Source organism: Echinops telfairi, unplaced genomic scaffold (assembly GCF_000313985.2).
Source record: "Echinops telfairi isolate 266 unplaced genomic scaffold, ASM31398v2 ScPeMD7_5868;HRSCAF=6743_1, whole genome shotgun sequence".
Lineage (NCBI taxonomy): Eukaryota > Metazoa > Chordata > Mammalia > Afrosoricida > Tenrecidae > Echinops > Echinops telfairi.
The window spans coordinates 13,662,128-13,680,573 of record NW_022109768.1 but is presented as its reverse complement, the minus strand read 5'-3'; the positions used below and the strand labels follow the sequence as shown (position 1 = coordinate 13,680,573).

Sequence of the window (18,446 nt, the reverse complement as noted above, 5' to 3'; positions counted from 1 at the left end):
TAATTAGGCAAACCGTCCATGTCTTAGTCTGTTGAAGGCCATTAAGACTCAGCCTTGAAACGGCTGAGAAGTCTCATGACCCAGGTGTCAGTATCTGCTGTTTGCTTCTGCGGCTTGACATTGAGACTAAGAAAAAGTACAAGGACGTATGTGAGTTCTGGGAAATCAGGATGGTTAATTTTCTCAAGGATGCTTGGTTTGGAAAAACATAGAGTTGTTGATGTGTATCCAATGCGCTTGCTTAACAATGAGAAAAATATAAGCCCGGGTTGTTTCTGCATGTATAAAAGGAAGGTGTAGAATAAACTTGGGGCTTCAGTATTCACTGTTGCCCTCCCAATACTTTCTGTCTCTCTTTTTGTCCTTAATCCTCACTCCCCCTTTCAGGACCGTTGGACTCGTCAGCAGGCTCCGACAGAGAAGGGGGAACATCAAAATGATTGACACATAGCCACACACACACCCAGGGGGAACAACAGAAACCATGGGGGAAAGGAAACAGCGGTAAGTGTAAGATATGAAAATAATAATACTTTATAATTTATCAAGGTGTCACAGGGTGGGAGGTGGGAGGGAAGGTAAAAAAGAGGAGCTGATACCACGGGTTCAAATACAAAGTAAATGTTCAGAAAATAATGATGGCAACATATGTACAAATAATGCTTGATACAATTGGTGTCTGGATTGAGAGCTGTAAGAGCCCCCAATAAAATGATCTTTCAATGAGAAATTTTAAAACTGTGTAGCTAAAAGCTGTTCTCTGAGTGTGGCAAACAGGTAAGCACCCAACTACTAACCCCAAAGAATGGCAGCTTGAATCCATCCAGCAGCACTTGAGAAGATCTGGTCATGTCCTTCCTGAAGCTGACAGCACGGAAAACCCTATTGAGCACAGTTCTGCTCTCACACACATGAGGTCATCAAGAGCCACAATCAACTTGACCACAATTGGTTTGGCTTAAAAGAAATTTATTTTCTCACTTTTCTGAAGGATAGAGTCTGAGATCACAATGTTGGCAGGGTCACACTCACTTTGAAGGCTCAAGCATTTGGCACCAATTTCAGTCTCGCCTCTGTCATTCCATGGGCATTTTTCCCGTCTCCCCTGTAGCTGTGTCTCCAAAGTTAACTCTCCTTGAAAGGACATCAGTCATTGGGTTAGGACCCAGCCTAAACCAATAAATATAACCCCACCTTTACTTGATTGGACCTGCAAAATCCTTATTTCAAAATGTGGTCATTTACAGGTACTAAGGGTTTAGGAGATCATCAGATATTTTTAGAGAACATAATGGGCTCACAACACTGGCACACCCTACTTATTATCTTGAACTTGAAGAATAAGAAGAAACTCTTAAGTGGCTGCAAAAAGAAATAACAAATTCCTTGGGGGGGTGGGGGGGACACAAGCATCTGCCTTCTTACCTGCAGCATGGCAAAAGAGTTGTTTTGTTTTTAACTTTTTTGAGAAATAATAACTGCCAGGAATGAATTCTATATCAATCAAGAGTAAAAGACTTGTATGGGGATATGTAATCACTCTAAAGTTCTATCAACTCACTTAACCCACCTAGAGAAAACAGTCAATAAGAAGACCCTAAGTGAATCCCAGCAGAAATAGGAAAGGAAGTCTTTTTGAGATATAAAGTCAAATCTGAATGAATATTAGTAAAACAACTGGAAAGAGATGTACCATCAATCAAAATCTAATGCATCAGAATTCAATTAAGGTACAATAACAACAACAATTTAAAAAAATAATTTAAGTCAAGTCTAGTGTACAAGGAAACTTTAAGGAGCGGTTTCATGGGGCTTTGTATTATTTGTTTGTTTTTTACCTGGTTTGCAGGATGAAAGTGACCAAACAGCTTGTGACCCAATTTCCCGGACTGTCCCAGTCCTTTCCAACTGCTTAGGATCAGCACCAGGAGGTGTCTTGTTTGGTGTGGTCATTTTCTAAATAGTCTATGTAGGAAAAACCAGACAAACATAAAATGCACACCATACCAGGACTTGAGCATCTTTTCTTTACACAAAAGTTAAAAATAGAAATTTAGTAGTCAAATAGATCATTCCCATCCATTAATATCCTGATATTAATTATCTATTTCTTAAATGTAGTTCATAGGAATCAAATCTAGATCATTACCATCCATTAATATCCTGATATTAATTATCTATTTCTTAAATGTAGTTCATAGGAATCAAATCTTGGAATTCAGTTTTGTTTTTGAACCACTGCACGCTATGAAATACACTGTGTGTAAAGCAGTAGGGCACACTAGTGGAAAGAACACAAAAATTAGCATCAGTCTCGCCTTTCAATTGTCTAGACTTTGAGCAGGTCTGGCCCTTAATTAGGAACCTTGGTGACACAGTAGGCTACCCATTGGGCTGCTAACAACAAGATTGGCAGTTTGAAATCACCACGTATAAATACTGAGTCTCGGGTACTCTCAGAGTCAGTTCTACTATGAATCAGAATGAATTGGTTGTCAGTGACTTTGGTTTGAGTTTTGGGCCTTTATTTCCTTTCCCACCAAAAGGATTGCCTTGATGATCTGTGACCCTATTAGGCTACACATTCTATGAATAAATTTCTTAATTCAAATTGAGTTTTTGCCATAGAAAAGTCAAACTTAAATTCTTACTCCAGGTATATATAAAAGTGGTCTCTAGTTTAAATTTTATTAAGCATTGCTGAGAAAAGTAACATCTCCCCACTAATTGTCAAAAGTCCTCATTTAAATGTGCTGGTAACACACATGATAAAGTCAGAAAAGTGACTTAAAGAAATGAACAACTGGCTACCTTTCACATCTTTTGTTATTCTATGTAAAAGTGAGGGGGGGGGCAGAGGGGATCCTAAATAATGAACACTATGTCAAACTGCTGGTTGGATAGTGCAAAGTTCCAACGACCAACATCCTTCCAAAAACAAAACAAAATGCACAGCCATCGAGTCAATTCTGACGCATTGCGACCCTATAGGACAGAGCAGAACTACCTCTTTTGGGTTTCCAATACTTTCAATCTTTAAGGGGAGTCGACAGCCTCATCTTTCTCCCAAGAGCTGGTTTCGACCTCCTGACCTTGCCTAACCCAACCGGTAAACCCACTTTGCCTTAGGGCTCCTTTTAGGTAATGCATGTACGGGAACCAACACTTTATGCTATTAGCAAGTTACCCCAATACTTCTATAGATCATTTCCTTAACAGCTCTCAGTAGACCCAACAAACTCCTTAATCTTCACACAAGCACTTGATACATATTGAATGGCACAGCCACTGTATCAGAAAATTTTGAAAGGGCAGAGAACACCAGTAATGTATTTACTGGATGAATGATGAACGAATAAATTCAGCTCCACCTGCAAGTCAAGGTCGAGGGTGAAACAATTAAACCTAAAGCCACCATAATAAGCTGCAACGTCCTGTCATCTTTTTTTTTTTTTTTAAACCATCTCTACATTGGGGTACAATTCAACTGCCCTCCTTGGGACTGGACGCCACCAAGTGGGTAAAACACAGAACTCGGTGAAGAATCAATGACCCAGTTCAGAGGAAGTTGAGAACATGGAACGAAAGCCGCCGCGCCGTGTCTGAGCTAAACTCTCTCGGTCCTAACTGGACATCTCTGGCGTGCTACACTTGGCAGTGGTTAGCCAAGTGGTTAGCCAATTCCTGGCCCGCCGACCTTGAATAGACCCGGCGCGTAAAAGGAGATTCAGACTGGGGAGGAGCAGGCATTTGATGACGGGAGGGCTAGTCTCCACTCGGGGAAAAGCCCAGGCACTTACAGCTTCCTGACCTGGTTTGCAGCGAGTCAGGTTTTTTGGGATGCCCTGCAGCTCCGCGCCACTCCCACTGCCCTTTCCAGCACCGCCAGCCTTCATCGAAGACGTTGTGGTCGCAGGAGAATGACGTCAGGGGCCGTGACCCGCCCGCCAGCAGCTCCGCCTCCCGCTCTCCGGCGCACGCGCGTTACGCTCCATGCCGCGCGCGAGGCGGCAGCTGGGCACCGCCATTTTGGCCGGTGGCCGTAAGAACACGCTGTGTGGCTCAGAAGTGAAGACAAGAACCGAATTGGACTCTACGCGCTCCTCCGGAAGGAAATCGTTTCCTCCAGGTACGTGAACAAACCGAAGTGGTTAGAATGTGAACCGCCGTCTCTGGCCGTGAACGTCTGCCCCGCTCCGCCACTTTGTAGGCCTCTGGTGACAGAGGCAGTGGAGCCGGCCGTGGCGCGTGGCAGCGGGCTCCGTCGGAACAGCTGGAACTGCCCTAGGACAGGGGCGGTTGAATGTGGGGGGTGCCTCGCGCTCCCCCTTCCAGCGAATGGCTCGGGGAGTCCGCCCCCCGGTCAGGGGCGATGGGCAGGGATCTAGCTGTCACGTCGGCGAGGAGTTCCCCAGCACGTCCACTCGCGACCTCTCATCTCCTCCCGCGCGTCCCACCGAGAGCCAGAGCCTCGAGCGGAACGCGGCATCCGACCTGACAGCCGGCCGGCTCCCCTTGGACGCGGCCCCCCAGCACCGGAAACGTGCGCGTTGTCCCGGGGAGAGCCGTGCGTGGTCTTCGCGCTCCCTCGGGCGGTCGCGGAGTGACTCAGGGCATCCCGCCGCCATGAGTGCAAGTCGAATACTCCTTTTCCGCTCCGGCTTCGTATGGAGGCGACGGGTCGTGTTCTTCAGAGCCGCGTCTGCTGTACTGCAGTGGCAGTCCTTGAGCTTTCTTTCCCGCCGGGGTCTTCCACTTGAATGCCTATGGCCTCTTCCCCCCCCCGCGACGTGTTTATGGTTCTTGGCACTTTTCCCTTTGTAAATCTTCAGACCTTGACAGCTAGGTTCGTGTCTTTAGTACTTGTAGTGCACAGATCCTCTTGTTCCTAAACTGTAGAAGCCTGTTTTCGCTTTTTGATGGGAAAATCAGTGGATGAGGAGTAACTGTCAGCACAGCTTGTGCTTTTTTTTTTTTTTTTAACCCTTTCCTACACAGAACTAGTAACTGCTCTGCAGGGAGACTGATGCCATTTGCCTTGCAGTCATTTGTCCCCTATACTGAGAGTTTTCATTCTTTTCCGGACAGTAATCAATCTTGAGATTAATCAAGAGGTTCTTCGTTCATTTGAACCAAAGGTTTCCTTTTGTTAACTGAAAACTTCGTTCCCTCGCTGTGACTTCTTTCTGTAGACAGACTATGTCATGTAATTGTTTGATAGCAGGGGGTAAAAAAAGGAGACCATATTTTAAGTGCCCCTGTTAAAAGCCTTGAATTTAAGACTCTGAAATCAGAGGTGTACACCACTCCCAACTTGTGTTTTATAAGACTAATAACCTACAATAAGCATAGCTTAGAATATTTTCATGTGATTTCAAGCATCAGTTAAAACCAGTTGTGGCCACTTTTAAAGTGCTTTCATAAGACATTATAGTAATTATTAGAGGCTTCCACTGCAAACATTGCTCCTTGTCTGCTCAACTCCCTCTTTCCCTCTCAGCTGGAAAAAATGACAATGAAGGTCATTGTTTAAGTACCTATTTTGAAGAGATGTGTTTTTACATCCCAAATATTTTCAAGTCTTACTTTGTTCCTGGGAATTTGTTACTTTAATCTTCCCCCGCCAAGCTTTTCTGTGTTTTGCCTTTTGCATTGAAGGGGGAAAATAGAATACTCCTCCCTAATTCCTTGAAAGAAATAGAGAAAAATGATGGTGTCTGCCTAGTTAATAATTTAAGAAATAATCGCTTTTAAGTATATTATTTTTTTATAAATCACTTTCTTAACTATCTTAATATATTTCATATTCTATAAAAACCATCTATAATCACTTGATTTTAAAAAAATCATTTTATTGGCGTCTCTTGCAATTCTTACCACAATCCATACATACATACATTGTGTCGAGCACATTTGTACATTTGCTGCCATCATCATTCTCAAAATGTTTTCTATTTGATACCAGCTCCTCATTTTTCCTCCTCGCTCCCCCATCACTTGTTTTTTTTAATGATTTGAACAATAGGTGAAATGTTTTAGTAATTTGAGAAAAATTAAGTTTAAGCAATTTTATGATAAAACACTCACTTATTGGAAGGGAATTTATTATGCTCTTGCCCAGGGTAGTTTGTTTTTCTTTAAAAAGGTATTCGACATTTTAAAGAGTAACCAGTTTTATTTCTTTGGATAACATGGGCTGCTAACCCCAGGGTCAGTAGTTCAAAACCACCAGCTGTTCCACAGAAGAAATGAAACTTTCTGCTCCTGTAAAAAATTACAGGCTGGGAAATCCACAGGAGCAGTTCTACCCTGTCATCTCAAAAAACTCACTGCCATCTAGTCAGCGCCAGCTCATAGCAACTCAATAGAACAAGATCGACCTGCCCCCTTGAGTTTCCAAGACTATAACTCTTTATAGGAGTAGAAGAACTCTTTCCTCCTGCCAACTGCTGACCTTGCAATTAGTAGCCCAATGTGTAACCACTATACCACCAGCACTCCCATGAGTCACAAACGATTTGATGGCAATGCGTTTTGAGTTTGAACTTTTGTGAGACTTGAAGCACGTCACCAGCTTTTTTAAACAAATAAAAGTGAACCTATTCATTAGTATAACTGTTTATCATATGAATATTTAGCTAAGATTTTTTTGTCTCCTTTTGTTGGTGATGATGTCCTTTTAGTTTTCAATACATAGTTGAGTGAACACCTGTCACCATAACATTGGTAACTTCGAAAACATAAATTGTTATAACCCATAGGAAAATTAGGTGATATGTTCAGTTTCTCATTCAATAAAATTTTGGAGCTTCTACTATGTCCTAGACACCAGACTGGCCGTTGTAATGAATAAGCAATGACAGGGTGCATTCTACTGTGCGAGTAGGGAGTACATATGCATAGAATCCATATGTGTTACAACTGCGAAAACAGGAACCTGTCAAAGGACAGCTCCAATGTTTTCCATTAGTAGAGGGCAGTGAAAAAGTGGTAAGACTGCACCTTCTCAAAGAAAGAAAGCCTGAGAGACTGGCAGCTCAGGAGAGGTCTGAAACACTAGGGAATAAAATAAAGCGAGGAAAAGAAATTCCTCAATTACACAAAGGAAGAAATCTGCCAGCCAGATAATAGAATGTTTAAGTGCTGGTTCTTAGGAAATGTCTTCTAGTGCACACATATAGTGAGATAGTAATAGACGGTTCATCTAAAATAGAGGAGTATGTAGACACATGCAGCTATGTGGTAGTCAGGGTTTGGGAAATACTTTGTAAATGGCGTAGTCTGCCTATTGGGCTTTCATGCTCTTTCACCATTTATTGAAATACATAGTACCTTTTGCAGTTGCGTTAATCTCCATTCCAAGAAAAATCTGATACTGTAGGCATTTTTTAAGTTGATAACTGTACTTTTTTTCTCCATAATTATATCTTTTTTTAGTCATCTTATTGGGGGCTCATAGAACTCATCACCATACATACATCCATTGTATCAAGCACATTTATACATTTGTTGCCAATCATTCTCAAAACACTTGCTTTCTACTTGAGCCCTTGATATCAGCTCCTCATTTTTCCCCCTCCTTCCCCGTTACCCCCTCCATCATGAATCCCTGATAATTTATAAATTATTATTTTGTCATATCTTACACTGTCCGACGTCTCCCTTCACCCACTTTTGTGTTGTCCGTCCCCCAGGGAGGAGGTTATATGTAGATCCTTGTGATCGGTTCCCTACAGTTATCTTAATGCTGTGCAGTTGAATATACTCTTCACTAGCAAGACAGAGAAAAGCCTTAAAGGTGAGCACAGGCTATACATATACATGGTGTCCTCTTTAACTCTAGTGCTACTAACATAAAGTCCACTTTTATAATTTCACAAGTTCCCAGAGAAATGAAGTTTTTACATTTTCCAGTTGTACGATACTTTAAACTTTAGTAATTGCCATTTTAATTGGATGGTATAATTGAGTGGAGAAGACATCAAGGTATTTGGAAAGGTAAATACTTGATCATATGCATTAATTTTCATGTCTGGCTTTCTGTTTTATTGGTCTTCATTCATACATTGGTATCACATTTTAATTACGGTGTCTGTTAGGTAGAGGTTCTTTGTTCTTTTCAGTTTCCCTTGCTAATCTTTTGCATTTCCTTAGAAGTTTTAGATTTGGTTTGGCTGGCCTGTTTTTTTCCTTGAGAGTGAATTTTATATATATATCTCAGAAAAAGTTGAAATTCTGGTGCCGATTATCATAAGAAATGAGAGCATACCATTCAATTCAGTCAGGTTTGTAATGCCAAAGCTGTTTTGGTGGTTTCCTTATGGTTTATTACCATTTTGGTAAACTTATTCCTAGATGATCACTTTTTTTTACCATTATGTTGCTTTTTTCTTATATAAATCTTAATGTTTTCTTGATAATTATGTCACTTGCATGTAAGGATAATTTATGTCATCCAATCTAACAAAGATTCTAGATGGCATTGTGGGATGAGTATTGGGCTACTAACCACAAGGTCAGTAGTTCAAACCCACTACACACCCCTCAGGAGGAAGATGAAGTTGTCTGCTCCCAGAAAGAGTTAGTCTTAAAAACACTCAAATCATGAATCAAAATTGACTCAGTGGCAATGGGTTTGGTTTTGGTGGGGAGGGGTATCCAACTTTATGCTTATGACAATTTCTCTTAACTATATTGAATGCATTGTAATTTTGCTTATTTTTCTTGTAACAGAAGTCCTGGCTATTCCAACTTTCTTGCAATTATGGCAGACAAATTGACAAGAATTGCTATTGTCAACCATGACAAGTGTAAGCCTAAGAAATGTCGACAGGAGTGCAAAAAGAGTTGCCCTGTAGTTCGAATGGGTAAGCTGTTTCATGGGTTATTTAAAAGCAGTTGTCTTGATGCTTTTGTGTGGACTTTGGCATGGGCTTTGTTTTCCTTCATTTATTTAAAATATAATAATCCTTTATTGGTTTGTGATTAAATTAACCTTTTTTTTTTCCTTAGAAAAATCATAAAATAATGTATTACTAGCTATTTAAAAGTTAACTGAATGGGACATCAAACCTGGGTTTTGATTACTGAAATTCTTATTATTCTACAAAGGACTGCCTGTCTTTGATAGTTTCTCATCTTCAAAAGCAAAGATTGAAAAGCTTAGTAAGGAATGACTACTACCCATAAGGTTTACCTGGGTTACCTTATTAAATACATTTTCAGTAATTCAGAGTTGATGAATTACTTTATGCATTTTTTAGTATCACTGATATAGCAACTTTTTTATTTTATTTCAGAAAACAAAATACTTGTTTCATTTTTAAGGTATATCATGTTTCTTAACACACATACCATCCACACATAGGGAAATAACATGAAAGGAGCTGGCACTATTTGCAAAAATTGTATAAGGTGTGTTTTCATTAAAATACAATCATTTTAATTGACTCTAAGTTAGTTGGCTTAAAAATAACTTTTTAAGCATTGGTTAACTTTATAGACGAACAAATACGTAAATTTTTAAAAAGTAGAATTAACTGTTGCCTGATAAGGCAATTCATTCATAATAAGTAAAAACAAATTAGATTCAGATACTATTTCACACAAAGCCTTGATAAAAGACAACATTGCAAATGGGTTTTTTTTTTATTTTTGAGAAACTGCTGCTGTGGAATTTGGGACCAACATTGTATAAATGACAATTTTCAGAAAACTAGATTTAAAAAAATGACTTGACTCTTATCTTTTTCTCTACCAGGAAAACTATGCATAGAGGTTACACCCCAGAGCAAAATAGCCTGGATTTCTGAAACTCTTTGTATTGGTTGTGGTATTTGTATTAAGGTAAGTTATAATGTTTTATTTTACTCATTGTGTTACTCTGCATTGACCAAGGGCAATCATATGTGTAAGAAAGTGCTTTATATCAAAGAGCAATTATGAGGGGGTACCGCTCCCCCCACAAAAAAAATGGAATTTTTTTTTCTTTTTTCCCCAAAGCTATGAATTTAAATTTTTTTTACAAAACAATCTTATCACCTTCACAGTACTCTGCATTACACTTAATACATTTGTCAAATCTGCAATTCCATACTTGGAAACATTTTCCAAACTCATCTATTTGGATGGCTGAAAGCACCTCCCTCAATTTTTTTCTTTATCTTTTCTATGTCGGTCATCAAATTGCTGTCCTTTTATGTCCCTTCATTCACAGAAACAAAGAAGTCGCAAGGAGTGAGGTCAGGTGCGTGGGGCAAGAGGGGCGTGCTGTTTTTGTCCAAAACTGTCACTCTGAGATGGCTATGTGAGCAGGTACCTTGTCGTGGTGGCATAACTGGTCTCCTGCCTGCCAGAAATCAGGCCTTTTTTGTCACACAGTGTTACGCAGTCTTTTTAGTACCTCTAAGTAGAAAGCTTGATTAACAATCTGACCTGGGGAAACGAACTCCAAATGCACTGAGTCGACATTATTTTCGTCTATTTGGAAAATTGACAGACGTCAAGAATGAGGTTTGTCATCAACTGATATTTCACCTTTTTTGAAATGAAATTTCACAGCTGCACACTATTCTCTTAAATAGGCCATCACAAAAAAACGTGGTTTGAGTTAAACTGCTTTTCTGAACAAATTGACTGTGACCACAGAGAACCTTCCCAGCCAAAGCCACTGGGTACATTAACTCAGAGCAAGTTGCTCTATGCTAATGCTTACTACAAAAGCTCCGCTAAAACATCACCACCCAGTCCAAACGAAGTCCGACATTAGCCCATAAATCTAATCCTAGTCCATAGATCCTTCTTCAGACTCAGGCAGTCACATGTGGTGATGGAAATACAGGAATATCACAGGCCAGAGGGTGCAAAGTCTTGTGGATCCAGTGACAGTGGAAGCATCTCAGCGCTGCTGCAGGGCTCCACGTGGCTCCTCCATCTCTCTGAGCGTGGCTCTTCAACAGGAAGGTGAAGCAGAGTGAGAGAGACTCTTAGGGGTTTCAGCAAGTCTCCTTGTAGCTTGTCAACCGGAAGATGAAGGTAGAGAGGAAGTTTCCAGGATCCTCATGAGAAGGCCATGCCCACGAGGAGTTGTCCTCAGACTGTGACCTGATTGACAGGCTAAACTCCACTGCTACACTTATTTATCAAGTTGACATGAAATTGTGTATCTACCACCCTCATCAGAGCAAATTTGTAACGTGAATATAACTGAAAATAACTTTTTAAAGACAAAATGTAAAGCAAAGAATGAAGACTATAAATCTTAAAAATGGTATTTTTGTGTCAATAATATAATATTACTGCTTTTGTAGTACACCACCAGGGCTCCTTTCCATGGGATGTCTGATAAAAGGTATTAAGTATCTATTGGAAGGACTGTTTCCTTATATTTTCAAAAAAGGAAATAGTTTCAGGTATCTCTGAAATCTATCTGGATAATTAACCAGAAACCAGTATGAAAAATAGCAGCAGCAGGAACATAGAATTTGACAAGCAATTAACAGTAATAGCTGTACTCCAATGACGTTCCTGTTCATAATTTATTATATAAAAATCAAAATATCAAAGTCAATAACTTTATGCCCGGACTCCTACATTTCTTTGCAAAGCTAAAGGTAGAAATGTATCATTCATAAGTCTGAAGCCAAAAGTCTTCAGAAAGACTTAGTGCAGCAAAAATCCTGAGATACATTAACTACTTATTTTAGCAGAAAACAGATGAATTAACCCAACAATAGAAGTATGGGCAATTCGGTGAAAGCACTTAAGAATTAGGATAAATATCATTTGTTTTGTTTTTGAATTAGATGTCGTAGATGGTGGGAAAGGAGCCCTGCTGGCGTAATGGGCTCACACATTGAACTGGTAAAAGCAAGGTCAGTGGCCTGAATCCACCAGTCAATCCCTGGAGAAAGATAAAGGTGCCTGTTCCCTAAAGATTTGAAGCCTGAATCGACTCAAACTTACTGAGTTTGTGGTGGTGGGAATGATTTTGAAAAATCTATTTCCTTTCCTTGCTGATACAGGAAAAATGAAATTTCAGTGCTTTTCCAAGTATACACTTAAGTTGCTAAAAAGACACTAATTAATCTAAGCAAACCTGTAGTTTAAAGTTAAGCCTTTGCATGTACCTCTATGGACATCTGTACTTTAGATAATTTTTTTCTAGCCACCTTGTGTGCCATTAAGTAGATTCCAACTTGTGGCCCTGAAGGAAAGAGTAGAACTACCCTATAGGGTTTCCAAGACTAATTTTTACAGGCGTAAACTGCCACAACTTTATCCTGTTGAGTGACTGGTAGGTTTGGAATCTGATCTTTGTTTAGGAGCTGAGCACTTGACTGTATTACCTCTCTTAAGTAACTTTCCTGTTTTTGATTCTTGGGCATTTATGTCATAGTCAAATATGCTCTTCCATCACTGAGTTGCTTGTTTTTAAAAAACTGAAGCACTATTTTCACATGAGATAATAAGATGTTGAGTTTTGCGCTCACACAGTATTAATGCAAGCCGTTGGTGGGATCTAAATAGCCAAAAAAGATGCAACCCAGGGCCCTACAGGATCTCACCATATATATAGACAAGGAAACATACAAGGAGAGGGATAATTGAAGACGTAAAGGAAAAATGTGTCATAGGTTGCATATGGAATCGTATACTCTGGCCATTTCATCTTGCCTCTTCCAAAACCAAACCAAACTCAACTGCCATCCAATCAATTCTAACTCATAGTAACCCTATGGGACACGGTAGAGCTGCCCCTATTGGTTTCTGAGACAGTTCTTTTTGACGGGAGTAGAAAGCTTTGCCTTGCATGGAGTGGCTGGTGGTTTTGAACTGCTGACCTTGTTAGCCACCTTTGTTTAGTCTGCCTTTTTAAAACCTCAAGTGTCTGTAATGTTTTTCAGCAGATGCCTAGGATTATGCCAGTCACTAAGTGGAACATAAAATCAAGCAATTGGATTTCTACCTTTAAGGAACAGTTTTTAATATCTCACATCTTTGTGAAATGCTCATATATAGAAGATTTCTTATTAAAAAATTAAAACTTCATTTAGTCGTGTATATTTCTACAAATTAATAAAGTTAATTCTTTAAATAACAGAAATGCCCCTTTGGCGCCTTATCAATTGTCAATTTACCAAGCAACTTGGAAAAAGAAACAACACATCGATATTGTGCCAATGCCTTCAAACTTCACAGGTATATTCTCGAACCCACACTCTGCTTTACTTCAGTCAATGTTAAGTGTAAAATGCATTTAGAATTTTCAGAGAAATGGGGAAAATATATTAAACATCCATGAAATAGTATAATATAGCATCATGCAGAATCCTATTGTATATGTCAGTGTTTCCCTCTGGCTAACATTAGAATTGCCTTTTAAAATGCATGGGTTTATCCCGGATGAGTTATATACAAATATCTGAATTATAGTATTTGGATCATTGTATTTCAGAAGCTGCCAGTTGATTCTAATGTACAACCAGAGTTGAGATGCGATAATGTAATATTAAGTGACAAGCAGATCCTTTAATTATTAGATATTTTTAACTGCTAAACACTAATATTTGGTTCTGAGAGTCTAGTTTTAACTAGTAAAAAGGAATTTCTCAACCTGCCAGCTTTTAAGGAGCCTACTGCAGCAGGGAGAAAGAAGTGGAGTATTTCTGGTTGGTGAGGTACTTTTCTCCTTGTAAGTAAATGGCAGGCCAGGAAAAGAAAAGATAGTGGGAGGTTGCACGTCCTGTATAATTTTCTACCAAAGCTTTTGTTATACATTAAAACTGAGCCTTATATGTAAAAAACATATTTTAGAATGGACATTAAATGGAAGCTGAATAAATTTGGAGTAAGATTGGTCATGGATGCATTCCTAACAATTGACAGTTTAAAATTAATCCTGGCTGTTGCTTCCTAATAGCCAATAATGTCTGGCCAATATCTCTTAGCTTATTGTTGAATGTTTGTGCAGTGCAAATGCATTACAATATACCATTCTTATATGATTAACGATTTCTACCTAAGTCTGAATTATTTTCGTATACTTCTAACAGGTTGCCTATTCCTCGTCCAGGCGAAGTTTTGGGGTTAGTTGGAACTAATGGTATTGGAAAGTCAACTGCTTTAAAAATTTTAGCAGGAAAGCAAAAACCAAACCTTGGAAAGTATGACGTATGTATGCTACCTTATGAAAATGAGTATTTTGAATTTATTTTATGAGACTAGGGGATGTATATATTTTTTTTAATGTTCTTAAATTTTTAAGATCTATGGGATTGATGCTGAAATAATATATATAAATCAAGCAATTCCTTTTTAATTAAAATCAATTCATGGTACATAACTTTTCATTATACATTTCCTTAACTGATAAACCTTGATTTAAAATGAAATCCACCTCCAATTTAAAAGTACTCTATTTGAATATGCGTCTTGTGTTTATGAAAGATTTGGCTATTAAGACTCTCCTTAGTGAGAAAGTAATTGTTGGTATCATACTTTGCTTTGTTCTACTTTTGTGATTATCTGTTATTAAATTTATGTAATCATAGGCTCTTTTTGTAGGATCCACCTGATTGGCAAGAAATTTTGACTTACTTTCGAGGATCGGAATTGCAAAATTACTTTACCAAGATTCTAGAAGATGATCTAAAAGCCATTATTAAACCTCAATATGTGGACCAGATTCCCAAGGCTGCAAAGGTCAGTTTCCTATTTAGGTAGAATTTTTGTGTTACAGTTATTGATATCGGAAGAAAAAAGAATAACAAAGTAAACTTATTTTGTAACTTTTTTCAATATTGAGGAAATTAGTAACTATTTCCAATATTTCCTAACAGGGCACAGTAGGATCTATTTTGGACCGAAAGGACGAAACAAAGACACAGGCAATTGTATGTCAACAGCTTGGTAAGTCTTTTGTGTATATGCTTTAATCAGTTTTGGGCTTTGCCATTATATGAATTGCTAACATAAGTGGGAAGTTACCTAGTAATTGTCATATCTACTTTTTGTGCTACATGATTTTCAGTTGAATTACTCAAACAAAAATATTCAAACCAATGAATGATATGAAGTAACATACAGAATAAATTTTTTCTAGAAGAGGTAAAATAATACTTGTAAGATTGAACACGGTTCCTCTATGTTCTTTGTAGATTTAACCCATCTAAAAGACCGAAATGTTGAAGATCTTTCGGGAGGAGAATTGCAGAGATTTGCTTGTGCTGTTGTTTGCATACAGAAAGCTGACATGTAGGTTATGTTTACCTCTTTTGTCTATATTAATCCTTAGAGTTTTTGTAATTTTGCTAAGATAGCATGATTTTGATAGCAGTTAATAGTAATAGTATAGTATCTAAGGCATCTTACCTCATTTCAGGCTCAATGGTTCTCAACCTTCCTAATGTCTTAACCCTTTAACACAGTTCTTCATGTTGTGGTGACTCCCCCAACCATAAAATTATTTTTGTTGTTACTTCATAACTGTAATTTTGCTACTGTCATTCGCCCCCGACGGGGGTCGAGAGCCACAGGTTGAGAACTGCTGCTCTAGCTGATGTTATTCCTGCAGGGGATAGAAAAAAGAGCCTTCTTTCTGGATAAGTAATTTACAACGGGAATGGTTTTCAAAGCCTTTGGTTTGCAAAGTCAATTGTTTAAAATTTAAACTCACTTTAGTACCAACTTTAGTTCTTCCCCTGGCCTGGAAGATATTTAAAATGTCTTAAGTAGAACAGGAAGTCTTAAGCCCTCTATCAGGGTAATGTGTCATGTGAGAAAGAAAAGAGAAGTCAAAAAAACTATTATTGACCTTCTAGTGCCTTCTCCCAGATATGTGTTGCTTCCGTTTTTTTTCCACATTTATGCTTGAGCATCCAGTACCAGACTAGTTCAACACTACCAAATGTATGAGTTTTATGCCATGGCCTCCTTTAAAATGCTAATGATTTAATGCTATTGACTTGCTCATTAAAACAAAAAGGTCTCTTAACATCATACTGAATCAGAATGTTTCTTAAGAAAGCTGCCAATTTGAAATATGACCTAATTTTAGAGGTACTCCTCAGGCTTAGTATGCTTTTCATTTGTCTCTTTTCCACTTCTGACTGATAGAAATGTTTTTATGATTACAGGGTAAACTTCATTTTTATATTGGGGGTGGGGCAGTTGTGTTTAACCAGAGACTACTAGAGCCCTTTAAAAAAATAGATAAAATAGACGAGTAATATTTATAGTTCAATTTGTTATATTTTTTTCTTCTTTAATATAGTTTCATGTTCGATGAACCTTCTAGTTACCTAGATGTCAAGCAGCGCTTAAAGGCTGCTATTACTATACGATCTCTCATAAATCCAGATAGGTAAGTACTGATCTGAGATATGCCTGTGCTGTTTTGTTTGGGGAGATTTACAGATCAGTGAAGATTAAACACTGGAATCAGCATTTCTATACCATCTAAAATGTATCTTCCTCTATTCTAGACAGGGTTTTAAGGCAAGTTTTATTTACCATTCTTTTCCAGGAAGCCTAGGAATATATTATGAAACTGCAAACTTCAGCATTGTGAGAAGGCTTCAAAAAAACCATGGAAAAGATCCATTCTTCTTTAATTTTATTTGTCCACAAAATTTTGTTTGCTATATGTGGCTTTCCAGCAGATTCTTAGCAGATTTTCAAGTGCATATATGAGACCTCCTAAAAAAAAGAAAAGTAAAACTAATTTAGACCATTATATGTAAGATATGCAGAGTTAATTCCATTTTTTTATAATCTTGCCAAGGAAAAGAAAAAATTTAATAGCCTTTGTTATGTAAATCCAACCACTGTCCATTACTCAGTCGATTTCCATGGAAATGTGAGAAACGCCTTTTTAGAATTAGGCTGTTCTTATAAGAAAACAAGGGATCAAAGAAGGAATTGTTACTCCATTGAGTTTTACTAGTCTATCTATTGGCTATCTAATGAGTCTTTAACACTTGAACAAGAAGTAAGACCTTGTATTGGATTATCATAAATATAGAATGCTCCAAAAACTGATGACTTTCCTAACAAAAAGGAGAGTTAAAACCAAAAAATGTACCTTTTGGCATGTGGAGAGGACTTTAAAAAGGTTAATACCTCAGTTGGCTACGTCTGAATTGAATCAAGTTTAATGTTTTTACATTAAAATTATTTCATATATTTATAAATTGTTTTAAACAGCACACCACCCCAATTTAGAAAACAATTACTTGAACTATGTCATATTCAAAGAAAATGTTTTATGGCTTTTGTTTACTGTGGTCTTTATTCTTTATGTGTTTATTGCTTTTCTGGAATTTTAACTTTAGTAGGAAGAAATAAAAAGTATTAGTTATTACATATATGTCACATTTTAAAATGTAAAATTCTCTCTTGATTTTCAGGTATATCATTGTGGTGGAGCATGATCTAAGTGTGTTAGACTATCTCTCTGATTTCATCTGCTGTTTATATGGTGTACCAAGTGCTTATGGTGTTGTCACCATGCCTTTTAGTGTAAGAGAAGGTAACTTGAAAAACTGCCCTCTCCCCAACTCTAATGCTTAGAAAATATATTATGGTTGATATTAACAACTGTGTATACTCGAGTATAAGCCAACTAGAATATCAGCCAAGGCCCCTAATTTTACCACAAAAACTGCGTTAAAAAATGTGCTGACAATAGATGGATGTATGGATTTTGGTAAGAGTTGTATAAGCCCCCAATAAAATGATTACATTTTTTAAAATGCTGGAAGACTCAGCATATACACAAGTATATATGATAGTTTCATATTGTCCAAATTATCCATTTTCATGGTGATCTGGAATTGACTCACTCTACAGAATATGTGTAAGTTTATAATTTTTGGTGTCTACAGCATCTGTGTAGTGTTTGTCATCTTTATCTGCAGCATGCTGCCAATATCTGTGGTAAAACTCCTAACTTCCTTCAGTGTTTTTCTTTTATGTTTCAAATCTATCTGTAATGTACAGCCTACATGTGTGGAACCAAGGTCATATGTAAAAGCTCAATAAGCTAGTGTAGTAAGTACATTCAATTTTTTTTTAAGTGCTTGTGGCTAAAGAGGGCCTCTCTGGCCCCACTGACATGCCTCTCTCTTCCCTGAATAAGCAAAGCAAGAGGAGAAACCCACCTATCACTAAGTGACCCCAGAAACAAATGCTACTGTGTTCCCAGCCGTGGATACTTTTTCACTTTCATTTTTTCCACATTTCATGTCATTGTTTACTTGCTCCTATTTTACTTTGATACCTCTCTTCAGCTACATCCTGAGCTGGCAATACTTAGTTCATATCTTGGGGAAAGTACCATACTCTTTTTTTTTTTCTTTTTTTCTTTTTTAACATTTTATTAGGGGCTCATACAACTGTTATCCCAATCCATACACACACACATCAATTGTGTAAAGCGCATTTGT

At 38.0% G+C, this 18,446-nt stretch overlaps 2 protein-coding genes across 4 annotated transcripts in view; one reads left to right on the top strand and one right to left on the bottom strand.

The window, feature by feature from the left end:
- ANAPC10 (anaphase promoting complex subunit 10) overlaps nucleotides 1-3,904 on the bottom strand; it is a 76,574-nt gene extending 72,670 nt beyond the window's left edge. For 2 of the 3 annotated variants that reach the window (XM_004708697.3, XM_045295821.1), the window contains exons 1-2: nucleotides 3,801-3,904; nucleotides 1,839-1,965 (exon numbers count right to left, since the gene is read on the bottom strand). In XM_004708697.3, the coding sequence (XP_004708754.1) occupies nucleotides 1,839-1,953 (115 nt within the window). In that variant the 5' untranslated portion in view covers nucleotides 1,954-1,965; nucleotides 3,801-3,904. The remainder of the gene's footprint in view (nucleotides 1-1,838; nucleotides 1,966-3,800) is intronic. The other variant, XM_045295820.1, reaches the window with a different exon arrangement.
- Nucleotides 3,905-4,012: 108 nt separating this feature from the next.
- The window catches only part of ABCE1 (ATP binding cassette subfamily E member 1), a 30,837-nt gene continuing 16,403 nt past the window's right edge, over nucleotides 4,013-18,446 (top strand). The window contains exons 1-10 of the mRNA XM_004708698.2: nucleotides 4,013-4,129; nucleotides 8,734-8,867; nucleotides 9,761-9,846; nucleotides 13,103-13,200; nucleotides 14,055-14,172; nucleotides 14,566-14,703; nucleotides 14,841-14,910; nucleotides 15,159-15,255; nucleotides 16,274-16,363; nucleotides 17,409-17,530. Of these exons, the coding sequence (XP_004708755.1) occupies nucleotides 8,765-8,867; nucleotides 9,761-9,846; nucleotides 13,103-13,200; nucleotides 14,055-14,172; nucleotides 14,566-14,703; nucleotides 14,841-14,910; nucleotides 15,159-15,255; nucleotides 16,274-16,363; nucleotides 17,409-17,530 (922 nt within the window). The 5' untranslated portion in view covers nucleotides 4,013-4,129; nucleotides 8,734-8,764. The remainder of the gene's footprint in view (nucleotides 4,130-8,733; nucleotides 8,868-9,760; nucleotides 9,847-13,102; nucleotides 13,201-14,054; nucleotides 14,173-14,565; nucleotides 14,704-14,840; nucleotides 14,911-15,158; nucleotides 15,256-16,273; nucleotides 16,364-17,408; nucleotides 17,531-18,446) is intronic.